The 15628-nt window shown below is 42.8% G+C and overlaps 1 protein-coding gene and 1 pseudogene across 2 annotated transcripts; one reads left to right on the top strand and one right to left on the bottom strand.

Annotated features, from left to right (window-relative positions):
- The first annotated feature begins 1894 nt into the window (after nucleotides 1-1894).
- On the top strand, nucleotides 1895-13607 carry LOC123084021 (putative disease resistance protein RGA1; annotated as a pseudogene).
- On the bottom strand, nucleotides 9166-11554 carry LOC123087438 (uncharacterized). 2 transcript variants are annotated; one of them, XM_044509444.1, is made up of 2 exons: nucleotides 9705-11554; nucleotides 9166-9507 (listed from the first exon to the last, which is right to left on the bottom strand). In XM_044509444.1, exons 1-2 carry the CDS (start codon nucleotides 10900-10902, stop codon nucleotides 9464-9466), a joined length of 1242 nt encoding a protein of 413 aa, XP_044365379.1. In that variant the 5' UTR covers nucleotides 10903-11554; the 3' UTR covers nucleotides 9166-9463. The 2 variants fall into 2 exon arrangements, with proteins under 2 accessions (XP_044365379.1, XP_044365380.1); XM_044509445.1 differs by having other exon boundaries at nucleotides 9813-11547.
- Nucleotides 13608-15628: the final 2021 nt, after the last annotated feature.

Genomic DNA, 15628 nt, shown 5'->3' on the forward strand with positions numbered 1-15628 from the left:
AGATGCCATCAACTATGAGTCGCATTTGATTAACCATAGAACATTGTGGGTTCACATGTGTGGGACATCACAAGTATCAAATTGTCCCATACGAGGACACAAGGTGAAGGACCCACTGGGACTTAGTGGACAGACAAAGAGGTGCCCGTCCCCTCTCCAAAACCCTAGTCGCCACCACCCCTCCACTTCCCTCTCTTCTTCCCTCATAGCTGCCAAAGATCATCAGGGAATGTTGACATGCTTGCGTCCTGTCCATGTTGAAAGTGCCGGCTCGAAGCTTGACTTCGAGGATGAAAATCCCGTGTTCGACCTTTGGCTGGACCTGTCAACATCAGTGCATGTGCGGAAAATGCTTCCTGAAGGCGTTCTCTAGGAGTTGTGTGCTTGTTCATTTTTCGGTGTTATGGGTTTAGGGTAGAATTGTAGGGATATTGTCGCCAGTCAGATCCCTTTTTGATGGCATCAGTTTGTAGTTTCTCCTTGAGCCATTTTTTGTATTGATGATATAATTTGATTGGCATTGTTGAGTAATCAATAATATATAAGGATATGTGCACGAACTGAAGCGGAGGTCAGTGGTCGACCCTCCTTTTCGAAGAACGCGGAGGCAATGTAAAAATAATTGTAAATTAAGCTTCCATGCACAAGATGCATTTGGGGGGGGGGGGGGGGGGTCATGAAAATCTAGCATATTTAATGAATTACGACAATCTAGTGTTTGCAAGACAACAAGATGGAGCATGGTTATTTTCCGCAAAGTGTCCAAGTACCTTGATCAGCTAAGTTCACAACATATTGTAAAGCTGCTACTAGCGTTGATTAAAAAGAATAGCACAAGAGCATATGCTTTGCTATGGAAAAAACACCAAAGAGCACAATGACTTAGGCCCTCAACATGAGAGATTGTCAGAAGAACGTTGGTGTCCTACAATCATTGTCTGGTTTCGGAAAGAAGGGATGCTCGAGCAACTAAAATGACGAGTGCAAGATTTGAAGCTAGAGGCCAGTTGCATTTTGAAAATGGGACGTCTGGTAATAGTGAGGAGATATGGAACGAAGGCGGCGGTCATAGAATAAATATGGTATGAGGGTGATGTCTTTCGTAGTTTGACCTGCTCGATCATGTATGTTGTAATTCAAGCGATGAGAGTCGGTTGGATGCATGAAGCTGAAACATATAGCAAGCTTTTGAGTTGGAGTGTCATCCCTCATTTGTCTATTTGTGACGATTACAAAAATGAAGGTCTCATATGAGAGCAAGAGTCCATTTGTGTATTTGTGTCTTTTCAGGAGTGTTGGTAGTAAGAGTGCATTCCTTTATATTGGGTGTCTCTCGTAACCGTATCCATCCTACGTGTGACCATACCTTTATTATTAGTTTTGATTGATTGATGTTTCAAGAATTTTAAGGCACATATAATATATTTATGGGAAACAACAATGCTGAACTTGACGGGTGAGTAGTGTAAAAGTATGCTATTTGTATCACATATTCATAAAACCGATAGAGTGTTGTGACTAGTAGACATGTAGTCGAGCAATATAGCTAGTATAAATAAAATACCATAATACAAGTTGCAGTAAATCAAATACACTTATTTTGAGACGAAGTGAGTAGTACATAACTACTGATGCTACTATACTAGAATAAAATTGTAAATAAGGCAGGTGAGTGGAGAGGGACATGAGTTTGTGACAATTGCATCTAGTGAACAGGGTGTTGTTGCAGCTAGCTAGTGGAGACCATTATGCTTGCTGAAAAAGTGAGCGTTGCTGGTGAGTATTTCGCCTTTGGGGACGCGGTTGCACGCGACAGATAGTCAGGGACACAGCATATTCAATTCATCTTTCGTTGCTGCTTTGCCCAACCATATTTTAATCGGTCTGTGTAGTTTCCTACTACTGCTCTACTTGGCTGAACTCCCTGTTACGATTCAGAGAGCACTACTCCATACGTTCATTCTCGTCACACACACACGCACACACACAGAAAGAGATACAGAGAGCGCGCAGTAGCTTTGGCTTGGCTGGGTAGCCATCAGCCATGGTTGGGCTCGGGGGTGTGACTGCGGGTGGCGTGGCGAAACACATCGTGGGCAAGCTGGGCGAGTAGGCGGCGTCGGAGATCACTCTGCAGTGGGGGTACAGAGAGGACATTCTGGACATGGAGGACAAGATGAAAGATCTGGAGGCCGTGCTGCTCGACGCCGACGACAAGTCGCGCCGGGGAGGAGTACACGGGAGAGTGTACGAGCGGTGGCTTACAAAGTTCAACGTGGAGGACGTGCTTGATGAGCTGGACGCCAATGAACTCATGAGCAAGACCCAATCCAAGGTATATGTGGTTCCTTGTGGGCGGCGGGTCTAGGGGCTGTCGGTCAGGTGGTGGCGGCGACAACCGTGGCGGATCTTCAGTTTTGACCTGGTGGCCGGGAAGTTGTAGAGGAGTTCCATGGCGGATCTTCAGTTTTGACCTGCTGATCTTTAGGATGCCAGATCAGGCGATTCTCAAGAAGGAGCACGGAGTAGGGCGGATGTGGGTACCGGAGTCTCGGTTTGAGGAGAAGAAGCCATCTCGCACATCTCCTCGGCAGCGGCCTACAGAGACTAATCTGTAGAGTAGTAGTATTTTTCTGCTATGTATGTACCGTACTTCAGGGATATCTGTCCTCTCTCATGCACTAGGTTCTACCTGGGTGACATCTGAATCGAATTTAGGCCTATCGAATAAAATAAGAAGTCAGGGACCAGTTCTTTGATTATCGTCTCGTGTTTGGAGCAAATGCTTTTGTATATCTGATTATTATGCCATAGCCCATCTTTGTTTATCACTTCCTTGTTTAGTACTACCTCTCTAACTTTTTATATCATGTTTTTAGAGTCTATGAAAGTGTCAGAAAACATCTTATGTTACTTACAGAGGGAGTATCTAACTAACATGCAGCCTTCTTCTTGGATAAGAGTCGATCTGAAACTTATCTGAAATGATGTGATTTTTGCAGGTCAGCATATGGTTTTCCAGACACAATCAATTCCTGCAGCGAATAACCATGCCCCACAAGATGCAGACCGTGATGAAAAAAGTAGACGAGATTGAAAAGGAAGGCAAAATGAGGCTCAATGATGTGCCTCGAGCAGCAACGGCACAAGGGAACAGGAACAATGTTACTTTTGCAGCCAACCGGAATGGAATGGCGGAAAGGGGTGTCGAGGAGGGGAAGATAACCAATCCTGTGCCTCAAGAAGCAAATGCAGAATGGAGCAGAAACAATAATGATACTTCTGCAGCCAACTCGGATGGTGATGACATAAAAACTGGAATAGTGGGGAGAGATACCGAGAGCGAGAAGACAATCAATCATGTGCCTCAAGCAGCAAAGGCACAAGGGAGCAGAAATAACGATACTTTTGCAGACAACTCGAATGATGATGACATCAAATCTGGAATTGCGGGGAGGGGTGTCGAGAAGGACAATATAATTAGCCTGCTACTCACAAGTGAAGGACAAGATAATGGTGATGACATCCAGGATATCTCCATCATTCCAGTTGTTGGCCTTGGTGGCATAGGCAAGACAACATTGGTTGAATCAGTTCTTGCTGACAAGAGGGTCAGCGTCTTTGACGTCTTAGTCTGGGTCCATGTGTCCAAGCAGTTTGATTTGCACAAAATTGAGACGGACATCCTGGAAAGCATGATGAGAAGCAATATCAAGCTTGACAGCTGGAATTTAAAAGAAGAACTTGCTAAAAGAAGATACTTGATTGTTCTGGATGATCTCTGGGAAGAAGATGGAAATAATCTTAAAAAGCTGAAGGAGATGTTACAGCATGGGCGCGAGGGTAGCAGGATTATAGTAACTACTCGAAATCTGAGCGTGGTGCAAAAACTGACCACTGGTTCTCTTGCAAATGGAAGGAAATTTTGCCCAGTCACTGTGACTGAAATAATCAATCTGGGTGTTTTAAAACCTGAGGACTGTTGGGAATTAATGAAGCAAAGGGCATTTGGGCCTGATGATGACCACAGTGGCTTGGAAGAAATTGGAAAGCAAATTGCAGCCAAGTGTGGGGGTTTACCGCTCGTGGCAAATGCTCTTGGGCATGTAATGTCAGAGCTGAGGACCGTTCAGGCATGGGAAGATATAAGAGACTCCAAGGTTGATTTGGGTTTGAAAGAAGGATATCAGAAAGAAACATTAGAGAGGCTAATGCTGAGCTATTACTACATGAAGATAGAATTCAAAATGTGTTTCACGTACTTGGCAGCCTTCCCCAAGGGCTTTGTCATGGACAACAATCATATAATCCAGCAATGGAATGCACTTGGATACATCAATTCAAGGCACGATGGTCAAAGGTGCATTAACTACCTTTTGGGGATGTCTTTTCTTCGCATTCCAGGATACACTTCGGTTAGTTCCTATAGTCATCATTCTCTTGTATGGCTGTTCATTTTCACTATTATGTTTCTTACTTTATAGACAAGGATTTTACTCTGTTGTGGTTCTAGATAGGCCCTACACTTTGATTTTAATTTATGTTAATGATTTAATATATCCATTTCTAAATCTAAATTATTCTTAGTACTAAGCTCAATTTTGTATTTTACTTGTTTTGATTATGTTGGGTTTACAATTCTTCTAGTTTCAGATTATTTCTTGTCCTTCGATTCTTCGATCTAATGTCTAGATTGTGTGCCACAGAACTAAAATCTATTTTTTCATCAATTTATTAATCTAAATAAATTTTATTGATTTTGAATCAAATGTGTTATATATATTTAGATTATTTGCTATAAATATCTCCAATAATATGATTCAATCCTAGTTAGAGTACACCAAGTTATGTGCTTCCTAATTAGGTGCTAATTTTTTAAGGGGCAGTTTGTGCCATCCTTTGTTTTTGGAAATGGAAGATACATTTCTCCCGGTGCAACCCCTTACATGTATATTAATGTTATAATTCTAGAAACTAGGCTTTCTAAATATAGTTAACTTAGTGAGAATTAAACCACAAGATATTATTTGCTAGAGCTATTGGGTTAACATAACAACAGAACGGTTTCAAGGGAACAAACCTGCATCGACTTAGAAGTTGATGCACTGATTATCATAGTAAAGAAAATTGCAGTTAAAGCACATTCGGTGGCGGGTGAGGGTGATCATAAGCAGTTAAGCACTAGTCCTTACACTCCTCCCATGGCCCTCTAGTCCAGATTCTTCTAGGTCGTCCGCCAGTACAGGCAACTTTTTTTTTGAACAATCAACCAGGTGTGGGGTGGGGAAGGGATCCCTACTTGAATTTCTTCAGAACTTGGATCTCTGGAAGAACTTAAAATTTCATCATCTGGTAGTATCAGTTTGAACCTGGTCTAAGGCTCTAGTGGCCAACCAGATTTGGCTTCCATTTCTGGAGGCTAGAGTTAGGTGGCCCAGTGCCGTCCCTTGAATAATCAATCATCTTCATAATCTGTAGTTAGTAAGCAAGCTGCATATAGTTTTAAATTGGTTGGAACTTATTGAATTAGTTAGGAGAAGTCAAACTTGATATCCAGAGAAATTATATAATTCCGAAAACATTTCTAGACAAATATGTATGAAAATCCATATGTTTATTAGCTTTACATGCTCCATTAGTTATCCTGATTTGAGTGCCGTAATTTTTTTAATAAAAAACCATGGTTCCTAGTAAAAAATGTGTGAAATATGTGTAAGGACTCCACACTTCTTGAAGAAACAGTGCATCAACTAACTAATTCAGCACTTTAACATTTCGTATTCTCAAGGGGCTTTACATTTCACTTTGCAGGTTAGTCCAAATCCATTGCATTTCAAAGCTCCTCAAGAACTTGTCATGCATGATTTGGTACATGATCTTGTATCAATAATTGCTGCTGATGAATCCATTGATCTGGATGCTACCAAAAGCACTAGCTGGAACAGAGCTCGTTACTGCCGACATGCACAGTTAACCAACTTCAACATTGATCCTAAGATTTTCAAATATATTCCAGGCAAGCTTAGATCACTCCATTTTAGGGATTTGGGGGGACTGCAACTCCCGAAAAAGGCATTTTCTCGATCCAAGTACATACGTGTCTTGGACCTAAGTGGACATTCAGCTAAAGGCCAATCTGCTCCTAGTACTGTGGTGCTGCCATCTTCCATGAATCAATTGAAGCTAATCAGGTATCTTGATGCCACAGGCTTACCAATAACATCACTTCCGAAGAATTTTCATGCACTTCAAAACATGGAAACTCTTATTCTCTCCAATTCCTTGCTTGAAACCTTGCCTGACAGTCTTGTTACTCATGGATTTGTGAACTAGGGTTCATGAAGGAGAGGAGACATTGGGGAAAATTCTGGGGTCTTCTACCGATCCCCTTCTCACATCTCTTTATTTATATTTTTGTTCTTTTACAATGTAGTCCTCCTGTCCTTACATAATGACAACTCACATCAACACTCCCCCTCAAGATGGGGTGAATATATCATACATACCCATCTTGCTACAGAAAATAGAGAATGATTTCTCAGGTAGACCTTTTGTAAGTATATCCGCTACTTGACTAGATGAACTTACATAAGGCATACATATTATCCCTCTATCCAATTTCTCTTTGATGAAGTGACGATCAATTTCCACATGTTTGGTTCTATCATGTTGCATTGGGTTATTTGCAATATCTATGGCGGCCTTGTTATCACAGTATAGCATTAGTGGTGATTCCTTGAACAACCCTAGTTCTGTCAGTAAAATCTTTAACCATAATACTTCACATACACCATGTGCCATGGATCGAAACTCAGCTTCTGCCGTGGATCTAGCCACAACAGTTTGCTTCTTGCTGCGCCATGAAACTAAATTCCCACCAACGAAGGTACAGTACCCAGATGTTGATCGTCGATCATCCAGTGAGCCTGCCCAATCTGCATCAGTATAACACTCAACCTGGAGGTTTCCCTGATGACTGTACAGTAAACCCTTTCCTGGACACCCCTTCAAATAGCGTAGGATTCGAGTCACGGCATCCATATGAGATGATCTTGGGTCATGCATGAATTGGCTCACTACACTAACAGCAAACGCAATATCTGGTCGAGTATGAGACAGGTAAATGAGCTTACCGACTAATCTTTGATAGCATTCACGGTCCACGGGTTTTCCTGAATCACTCAACAGGCGATGGTTTTGCTCAATTGGGGTTGCAGCTGGACGACACCCAAGCATACCTGCCTCTTGTAGTAGGTCTAGGACATATTTTCTTTGGGAAAGGAAAATACCTTTTGGTCCTCTAGATACTTCTATCCCAAGAAAATATCTCAAGTGTCCCAAATCCTTGACTTCAAATTCTTGCGCAAGATGATGTTTTAAGTGAATAATTTCCTCTTGGTCATCACCTGTGATAACAATGTCATCCACATATACAATGAGGACGACAACCTTGCTCATTCTGCGTTTGTAAAACATGGTGTGGTCTGCATTGCTCTGAGTGTACCCAATTCTCAACATAGCACGCCGAAACCTATCAAACCAGGCCCTTGGCGATTGTTTGAGCCCGTACAAGGAGCGACGTAAGCGAAGTACCTTTCTAGTAACATAGCCAGACTCAAACCCTGGTGGGATCTCCATATACACTTCTTCTTGAAGGTCGCCATGAAGAAAGGCATTTTTTACATCCATCTGGTGAATGTTCCAATTCAAGTTTGCTGCACATGATATGAGTGTTCTAACAGAATTCATTTTTGCTACAGGTGCAAATGTTTCCTCATAATCAATTCCATATGTTTGGGTATATCCCTTTGCCACAAGGCGAGCTTTATATCTATCCACTTTACCCTCTGGGGTATGCTTAATGTTGAAAACCCACTTGCAACCTACAGGTTGTTTACCTGGTGGTAGATCCACAAGCTCCCAGGTTTTGTTCTTTTCCAAAGCTCGCATCTCTTCAAGCATTGCTTCCCTCCACTTTGGATCCTCCTTGGCTGTGTCCCAATTATTAGGTATGGATGTGGAATCTAGAGATGTAATGAAGCTCTGAAAGGATGGGCTACAATGTTTGTAGGAGATGAAATTGGCTATGTTGTGTTTATAACCAACGTCGTAGTCTTTTAGGTGTGGGGGAAGATTTAAGGTTCTAGTTGGTTTTCTCAAGGCAATGGGTAAATTACCTCGCGGAACAGATGTCGACAATTGGTTATCACTCTCACCCATGGTGCTAGTAGGAGCAATAGGACTAGGAGAGTGATCATCAGTACCTGGGTCATCATGTGCAGAGTGATCAACATTCTGTGAAGGTGATAATGAATCTCCTGTTGCATCTTGCATGTCTCCATGACCAGAATTGTTACTCTCCTCATGATTTATCTCTTCCCCATGTCTAGGAATATTATTATCAAGAGCAGAAGCATCTGGAGTAGGGACAAGTATTGATCCAATAAGGGTGCCTCCACCACTGCTCTCCCCCTCTTGTCCTACTTCAGGTGGGGATAGAGCAATGCCAGTGTCATTGGCTGATCCAAGATAATAAGGTTCATGTTCACGAAAGGTCACATCCATACTCACAAAGAACCGACGTTCAGAGGGACACCAACACCTATAGCCCTTTTGAGAAGGAGAATAGCCCATAAAGACACATTTGATGGCACGGGGATCTAATTTCCCAACAGAATTTCGATAATCATGCACAAAAGAAACACAACCAAATACCTTTGGAGGGACCACAAAATCATTTGTGTTCAAAAGACACTCAGCTGGAGTCTTAAACTCAAGAGTGCGTAGAGGCATACGATTTATTAAATATGTTGCTGTTTTTATTGCCTCCCCCCAAAGAAACTTAGGGACATTCATGGTGAACATGAGTGAACGAGCAACTTCAAGTAAATGCCTATTCTTACGTTCTGCAACACCATTCTGTTCTGGTGTATTTACGCATGTAGTTTGATGTTCAATGCCATGTGATGCAAGGAACTGTCCAAACTCCATGTTAACATATTCAGTACCGTTGTCAGAACGTAAGGTCTTTATAGTTGTTCCAAATTGGTTTTGAATGAGAGCACACAAATCTTTGAAAACAGGGAACACATCACTTTTACGCTTCAAAAGGTAAAGCCAAGTGTAACGACTAAATCCATCAATGAAAGTCACAAACCACCTATGTCCAGAAATAGAATAAACCTCACAGGGCCCCCAAACATCAGAATGTATTACTTCAAATGGTTTATGACTTCGCAAACCCTTGCTAGGATAGGTACCCCTTGTATGTTTTGCTAATTCACATGCATCGCATACAAGGGATTCTCTAGAACACAATTTAAAGAGAGAGGGATAAATACGTGACATAGCAGCAAAAGAGAGGTGTCCCAATCTTCGGTGGTGAAGTAACAATTCTTGAGTAGGAGACATGCAGGTTGCAAGAGCAATTTCATCTCCCCCTTCATCAAGATAGTAGAGTCCCTCATGCATGGTCCCAGTCCCGAGAACTCTCCCTGTCCCAAGCTCCTGAAAAACACAACAGGTGGGATCAAACCAACATCTACAATTGAGAGCTCTAGTGATGGAGCTAACTGATAATAGGCTGATAGGAAATTTAGGAACATGCAGAACTGGTGATAAGGACAATGTCTTGGTACACTGGACGGTTCCACGCCCTGTAATAGGTGCCATGGAACCATCAGCAACACGAACTTTGTCCTTACCAGAGGTAGGTGTGTAGGAAGTAAACAAGTTTGAGGCTCCTGTCATGTGGTTAGTAGCTCCAGTATCAATTATCCATGACCTTGACTGGGCTTGGTGGGATTCCATACCTTGGGTGATGGCATTAAAGCTAGAATCAAGTTTGGAGGAACCTTGGGACGAAGATGAGCCTTCAGAGAGTTTGAGCTTGGATTTGAAATCCTCAAGAGCTTGCATATCTACCACAGGTAGTTCCCTTGCAGATGCATTGTAATTAGCTTGTCTTTTGTTTGAACCCCGAGCTCCCCCTAGCCGAGATCTCCCTTTATCCCACCAAGGTGGATAACCATGCAACTCAAAACACTCACCCTTGGTGTGTCCTTTTCTCTTGCAATGGTCACAAAGCAATTTGCTTTTATCCACCTTACCAAAGGAATTTGTAGCACGACGAGGTTGTACGGATAATGCAGCACGAGCATCTGCACGCTCCTGACCATCCTCCTTCGGTTGTGCCAAACGAGTCTCCTCCTCAATCATGCTAGAAATAATATCATCAAGACTAGGCCACTCAGGCATTGCAAATATCAATTGACGACGGAGGTTTAGTTCCTGGTCTAGGCCATCAAGAAAGAGCTTGCTCACAAACGACTCAAACCACACATGATGAATTGCCAAGTCATCCTTGTGAACAGGTTCAAAAGGGTGATGATAATGTAAGTCTCTGTATAATTTCTTTACTTCACCTGCATACTCTGTTACAGATCTTGAGCGCTGCTTCAAATTAGTTAACTCATGCATGATACGGGTGGCTTGCATTTTATTTGTTTTCCCTGCAAATTGTTTCTTCAAAGATGACCAGACCTCACAAACAGTGTCCATGCCTTCCACTTGTTCTCTAATTTTTGGTTCCATACTTCCCAACAGCCATACTAGTACTTTATCATTGATTTGTTTCCTGCCTGCACCGCCTTTCTCCAAACTTTCTTCATTGCCAACAAGTAAATAATCATAGTCATTGGCGCTCAGAATCAATTTGGCATGGCGTGCCCAACTGATGTAGTCACCAGGTCCTGATAGTCTGACTGGATTTGGCTCAAGTGTATGCTTAACTGGCTCAGCAGCAGCCTTTGATTGGTGCTGGTGCTCAAGCAGTTTGCTAAATATTTCATACATCTTATCAACACTAGAATCCCCTGTTTTTTCTTTACTTGGATCTCCCATGGTTCAGTGAGCAAGAATATATTCCAACACTAGTACTTGGTTCTTCTTCTCAAACACGTGCAGCACAAAGAGGAACCAACTAGTACAGCTCAACAATGTGTCAAAGAGTACGGCAATTACTTCAGATTGCAACACTAGCAAATAGTATTGTTTAATCCGGCCAGCTGACCACCAAAGCAGCTCCAGGCAACACTGATTCTTCTTCTAAAGCAATAAAAAACACAGATGCTCAAGGAGTCCGAGAGTCAAGTTGGGGACGAACTAGACCTGCTCACGGCGCCGGATGGCAGGAGAGAAAAATTAGCTTGTAGCGGGCGAGGGAGTCCAGACGCCCAAGCTCTATTCAACTCAACTGGTAGCTGCAGGAGCCTCCCCGATTGTACTTGATTCGGACAGAATCGAGGTCGCTTCCCAACACTTACAGCAAAGCCAGCAGCAGAAGCACCTCCAACAATAGGAGCGACACAGCACCCCACCGACGACCAAACTCAATCGGAATCACAGGAGAACCACACAGGATTCGTCCCGCTCTGACACCATCTTGTTACTCATGGATTTGTGAACTAGGGTTCATGAAGGAGAGGAGACATTGGGGAAAATTCTGGGGTCTTCTACCGATCCCCTTCTCACATCTCTTTATTTATATTTTTGTTCTTTTACAATGTAGTCCTCCTGTCCTTACATAATGACAACTCACATCAACAGACAGTATTTGTCGCCTCACCAAACTCTGCTATTTGGACCTATCTGGCAGTAGCAACCTCAGTAAGCTACCTGCATCACTAGGGAAGCTCTCTCAACTCTTTTTCCTTAATCTATCCGGGTGTTCTATACTCCAAGAGATACCTGAATTAATCTATGAGCTTCAAAAGCTGCCTGATAAATTTGGTGGCCTTCTTGAACTCTCATTCTTAAACTTGTCAGGATGTTCGAAGCTCACCAAACTACCTGACAATGTAAGCTTTCCGTGTTTAGAGCATCTGAACCTATCTAGTTGTCATGAGCTAGAAAACCTGCCAATTGATTTCGGCCACCTTCAGAAGCTTGAGTTCCTGGACCTCTCTGGTTGCTACAAGGTTCCACTGCTACCTGTATCATTTTGCCAACTTAATCAGTTGAAACACCTCGATCTTTCGGATTGTCATAATCTCAAAAAACTCCCTGACTGTTTTGGAGACCTCGGCGAGCTTCAGTATTTGAACCTAACAAGTTGTGCTAAGCTTCGACTATTGCCTGAGTCAATATGCAAGTTGTCTAAGCTGAGGCGTCTCTGTCTGTCATACTGTCTGAAGCTCAGGGAGCTCCCCTCCTCATTTGGTGACCTTAAGCTTCACATACTGCACATGAATTGCCTTAGAGAGATGGATGACTGCCCTGATAGCATTAGTGACATGACTAGTCTCACCCAGTTTGTGACTTATAATGCAATCCCTGGTTTTCTTGAAAAGGTTAAAGAAATTCGAAGGCGTCTAAAGCTTGTGGGAAAAGTAGTGCATGAGATAAAGAGTGGAGAATGCAGCAGAATGGTGGATCTTGTGGGATCGACTTGTTCAGAGCTGATACTTCAAGGCCTTCAGAATGTCAAGCGTCCAAAAGATGCAGATAGTCTCAAACCGCGTGATAAATCAGATATTCGAGTACTAAAACTTTGCTGGGAAAATAAAGGAGGCGAATCTGTGCTGGAGGCGAAGGAAGTCTCAAACTTGCTCCTTCCTCCTCGGACTCTTGAAAACTATTCGCTATATGGGTATAGGAGTAATAAATTCCCTGATTGGATGTTTGAGATCTCGTCCTACCTGCCTTTTCTCAGTGAACTGACTCTTTATGGTTTGGAAGAATGTGATAGTCTTCCTCCATTCGGGGCACTGCCAAATTTGAGAAGAATCTCTCTAAAGAACATTCCCAACATTAGCAAAATTGGCAAGGAATTCTATGGAGAGGGCAGACCATGTATAAAACTAAGAGTACTGCTATTGTAATTGATGGAGAATTTGGTGGAATGGTGGACAACAGAGTCAAGTGAAGAAAATGAAGAGTTTCTAATCCCTAATTTGCACTGTTTGCAGGTAGTGAACTGCCAAAAGCTGAAGTTCCTTCCATATCCCCCAAGAAGTATGCATTGGTTTCTGAGAAACAACGAGACAGTTTTGCCTGAAGGGGGATTTGGAAAGCTCTCGTCTTCCATACTTCCTTGTACGATGGTTCTAGAGAGTTGTAGTTTCTCTGAAGACAAGTGGGATAGACTTCAACACTTCCCCACCCTTGAGTTATTTCAGTTAACATCCATCAGTGGCTTGAGTTCTTTGCCAGAGGTCATGCGATGCTTCAGTTCTCTCACTGTACTACATTTATCTAAGTTGAAGGACCTGGAGACACTGCCAGTATGGTTGGGCCACCTCGGTTCTCTAGAAATAATTTCAGTTCGCGATTGCCCCAGCGTGACATCCTTACCTGAAAGCATGATGAACCTCACCGCTCTTAAAATATTGATATTGGTAGAGTGCAAAGGGCTGGAGACATTACCTGAATGGTTGGGACAGCTGACTTCTCTAGAAGAACTTGAGATCAAGGATTGCCCCAAAATGACATCTTTGCCTGAAAGTATACAGAATCTCTCTGCTTTGAGGATGTCAAGTCTGGCTGCGAGGTCCCAAAGGGAGGATGCCCACAAGATTTGTACCAACTCTAGAGTCGAATTCAGCTGAGCTGTTGTACGATATCGGTGGTCTCTTATGCAGAGCTCAATCTCTGAGGACATTGTCACCCAGCCACCTGAATATCATTGCTACCGGTGCCTACATACTCCCTACCTGTGTTGGAGGCTGTCCTGTTGGTCCCAGCTGCTGCAGAGGAGGTAAGCGGCATTACCACTTTTTTCTTCTTCTTTCTATACAATTTTTTCGATAAAGGGCTTTTCATTGAATTGAACTATCGAGTTGATACAACCGCATCAAAGATAACCCGGCCTCTGCATATCTAGATGCACACAGCCAAAGTACCAGATCCCAAAAAACAAAACAAAAAGGCGGAACGCCAGCAGTAGCGAAAAAAGATAAAAGAGGCCTAAGGTGATGCCGGGCCTATCCGAAGGTCACACCGCCATCCATGGGGGTAGAAAATGTCCCTGGCCGAGCACTCCAACCGGGTAGAAGCCATCATAAAAAAGTCTCTGTCCTCCGGCCTCTGCAGGATAGACCATATACGGAGCCATCACGAGCATATATGAATTACCTGCATAGGAGATGAAACACTTTTATGATTAAAAACAATATCATTCCTGGTTAGCCACAACGCCCAACATAAGGCAGCCGCCCCCGCAAGAATTAGCTTAGAAAATTGTTTATCTATTCCCCTCAGCCAATTCCCGAACATATTCCGTACGCTGCGTGGAGGGTATAGATTCGAAGCAATTTGGACTATTGCCCATACCGATCTAGCGAATTTGCAATCAAAAAATAGGTGTTTAATGGATTCATTATGATTGCAAAAAACACATTTTTTGCTGCCTTGCCAGTTTCGTCGAGCTAAATTATCCCTAGTTAAGATAACTCCTTTGTTGAGAAACCAAAGGAAAATCTTCACTCTTAGAGGAATCTTAAGCTTCCACAATTTTCTATTATCAGATGGAACCTCGTTATGAACCAGTGCATCGTACATGGATTTAACCGAAAATCTTCCGTTCAGATGCAGGTTCCATTTAAAGATGTCCGATTCAGCCGACAGTTGGACAGCTTCCAAACGAGTCAGCAGATCGTTCCATGCATTCAAACGAGGTCCAGAAATCGTTCTGCGAAAAGAAATATCCGGGTTTACTTGTCCCAATACCTGCTTGATCGTGACAAACTTATGTCTAACTATTCGATATAAGCTTGGGTATTGCACATTTAGAGGAGTAGTCCCTAGCCAGGTGTCTTCCCAGAATCGAATCTGGGAGCCATCCCTGACAGAGAAGGTGCCAAATTGGAAGAAGAATTCCTTAGCTTTCATAACCCCACTCCAAAAATGAGAGTCACCTGGTTTCCAGTAAACCTGGGAGATTGCTTTGGACCCAACGTATTTATTACGAATGATCTCCTGCCAAACACCATCCTCAGTGAGTAATCTGTATACCCATTTGCTGAGCAATGAAATGTTTTTGATCTCAAGATCCTGGATTCCGAGTCCCCCTTGACTTTTGGGCCGACATATAATATTCCACCTAGCCAAGCGATATTTCTTTTTTTCATTTTCACTCTGCCAAAAAAGCCTTGATCTAAAATAATCAAGGCGTTGGAGAACACCTTTTGGCAGATGAAAAAAAGATAGCATATAAAGAACCATGTTGGTAAGTACCGAGTTGATAAGAACTAGTCGGCCCCCATAGGATAGGAGTTTGGCCTTCCAGCTCGCCAACCGTTTCTCCAGTCTTTCTTCAACATGTTTCCATTCAGCGATTGTCAAACGCCGATAATGAATAGGAATACCTAGATATCTAATCGGAAATTGGCCTAAATGGCATCCAAATATCTCCGCATAATCTTGTGAATTTTCTGCGGCTTCGCCAAAACAGAATAGTTCACTCTTATGAAAGTTTATCTTCAGGCCCGAGAGCTCCTCAAAAGCACATAATACCAATCTGAGGTTTCTGGCCTTTTCAAGGTCGTGATTCAAAAACAGAATTGTGTCGTCCGCGTACTGCAAAATTGAGAGGCCTCCTTCTACTAGATGAGGAATGACCCCGGTGATT

This window comes from Triticum aestivum, chromosome 4A (genome assembly GCF_018294505.1).
Source record: "Triticum aestivum cultivar Chinese Spring chromosome 4A, IWGSC CS RefSeq v2.1, whole genome shotgun sequence".
Classification (NCBI taxonomy): Eukaryota; Viridiplantae; Streptophyta; class Magnoliopsida; order Poales; family Poaceae; genus Triticum; species Triticum aestivum.

Bases quoted from the DNA above. Each gene is read 5' to 3' on its own strand.
- LOC123087438 (XM_044509444.1), bottom strand. From the start codon at position 10,902: ATGGGAGATCCAAGTAAAGAAAAAACAGGGGATTCTAGTGTTGATAAG. The intron at 9,508-9,704 runs GTAAGGACAAAG...TGTGTTTTTCAG, and splicing joins TTCCTACACACCTACCTCTG to GAGCTTGGGACAGGGAGAGT.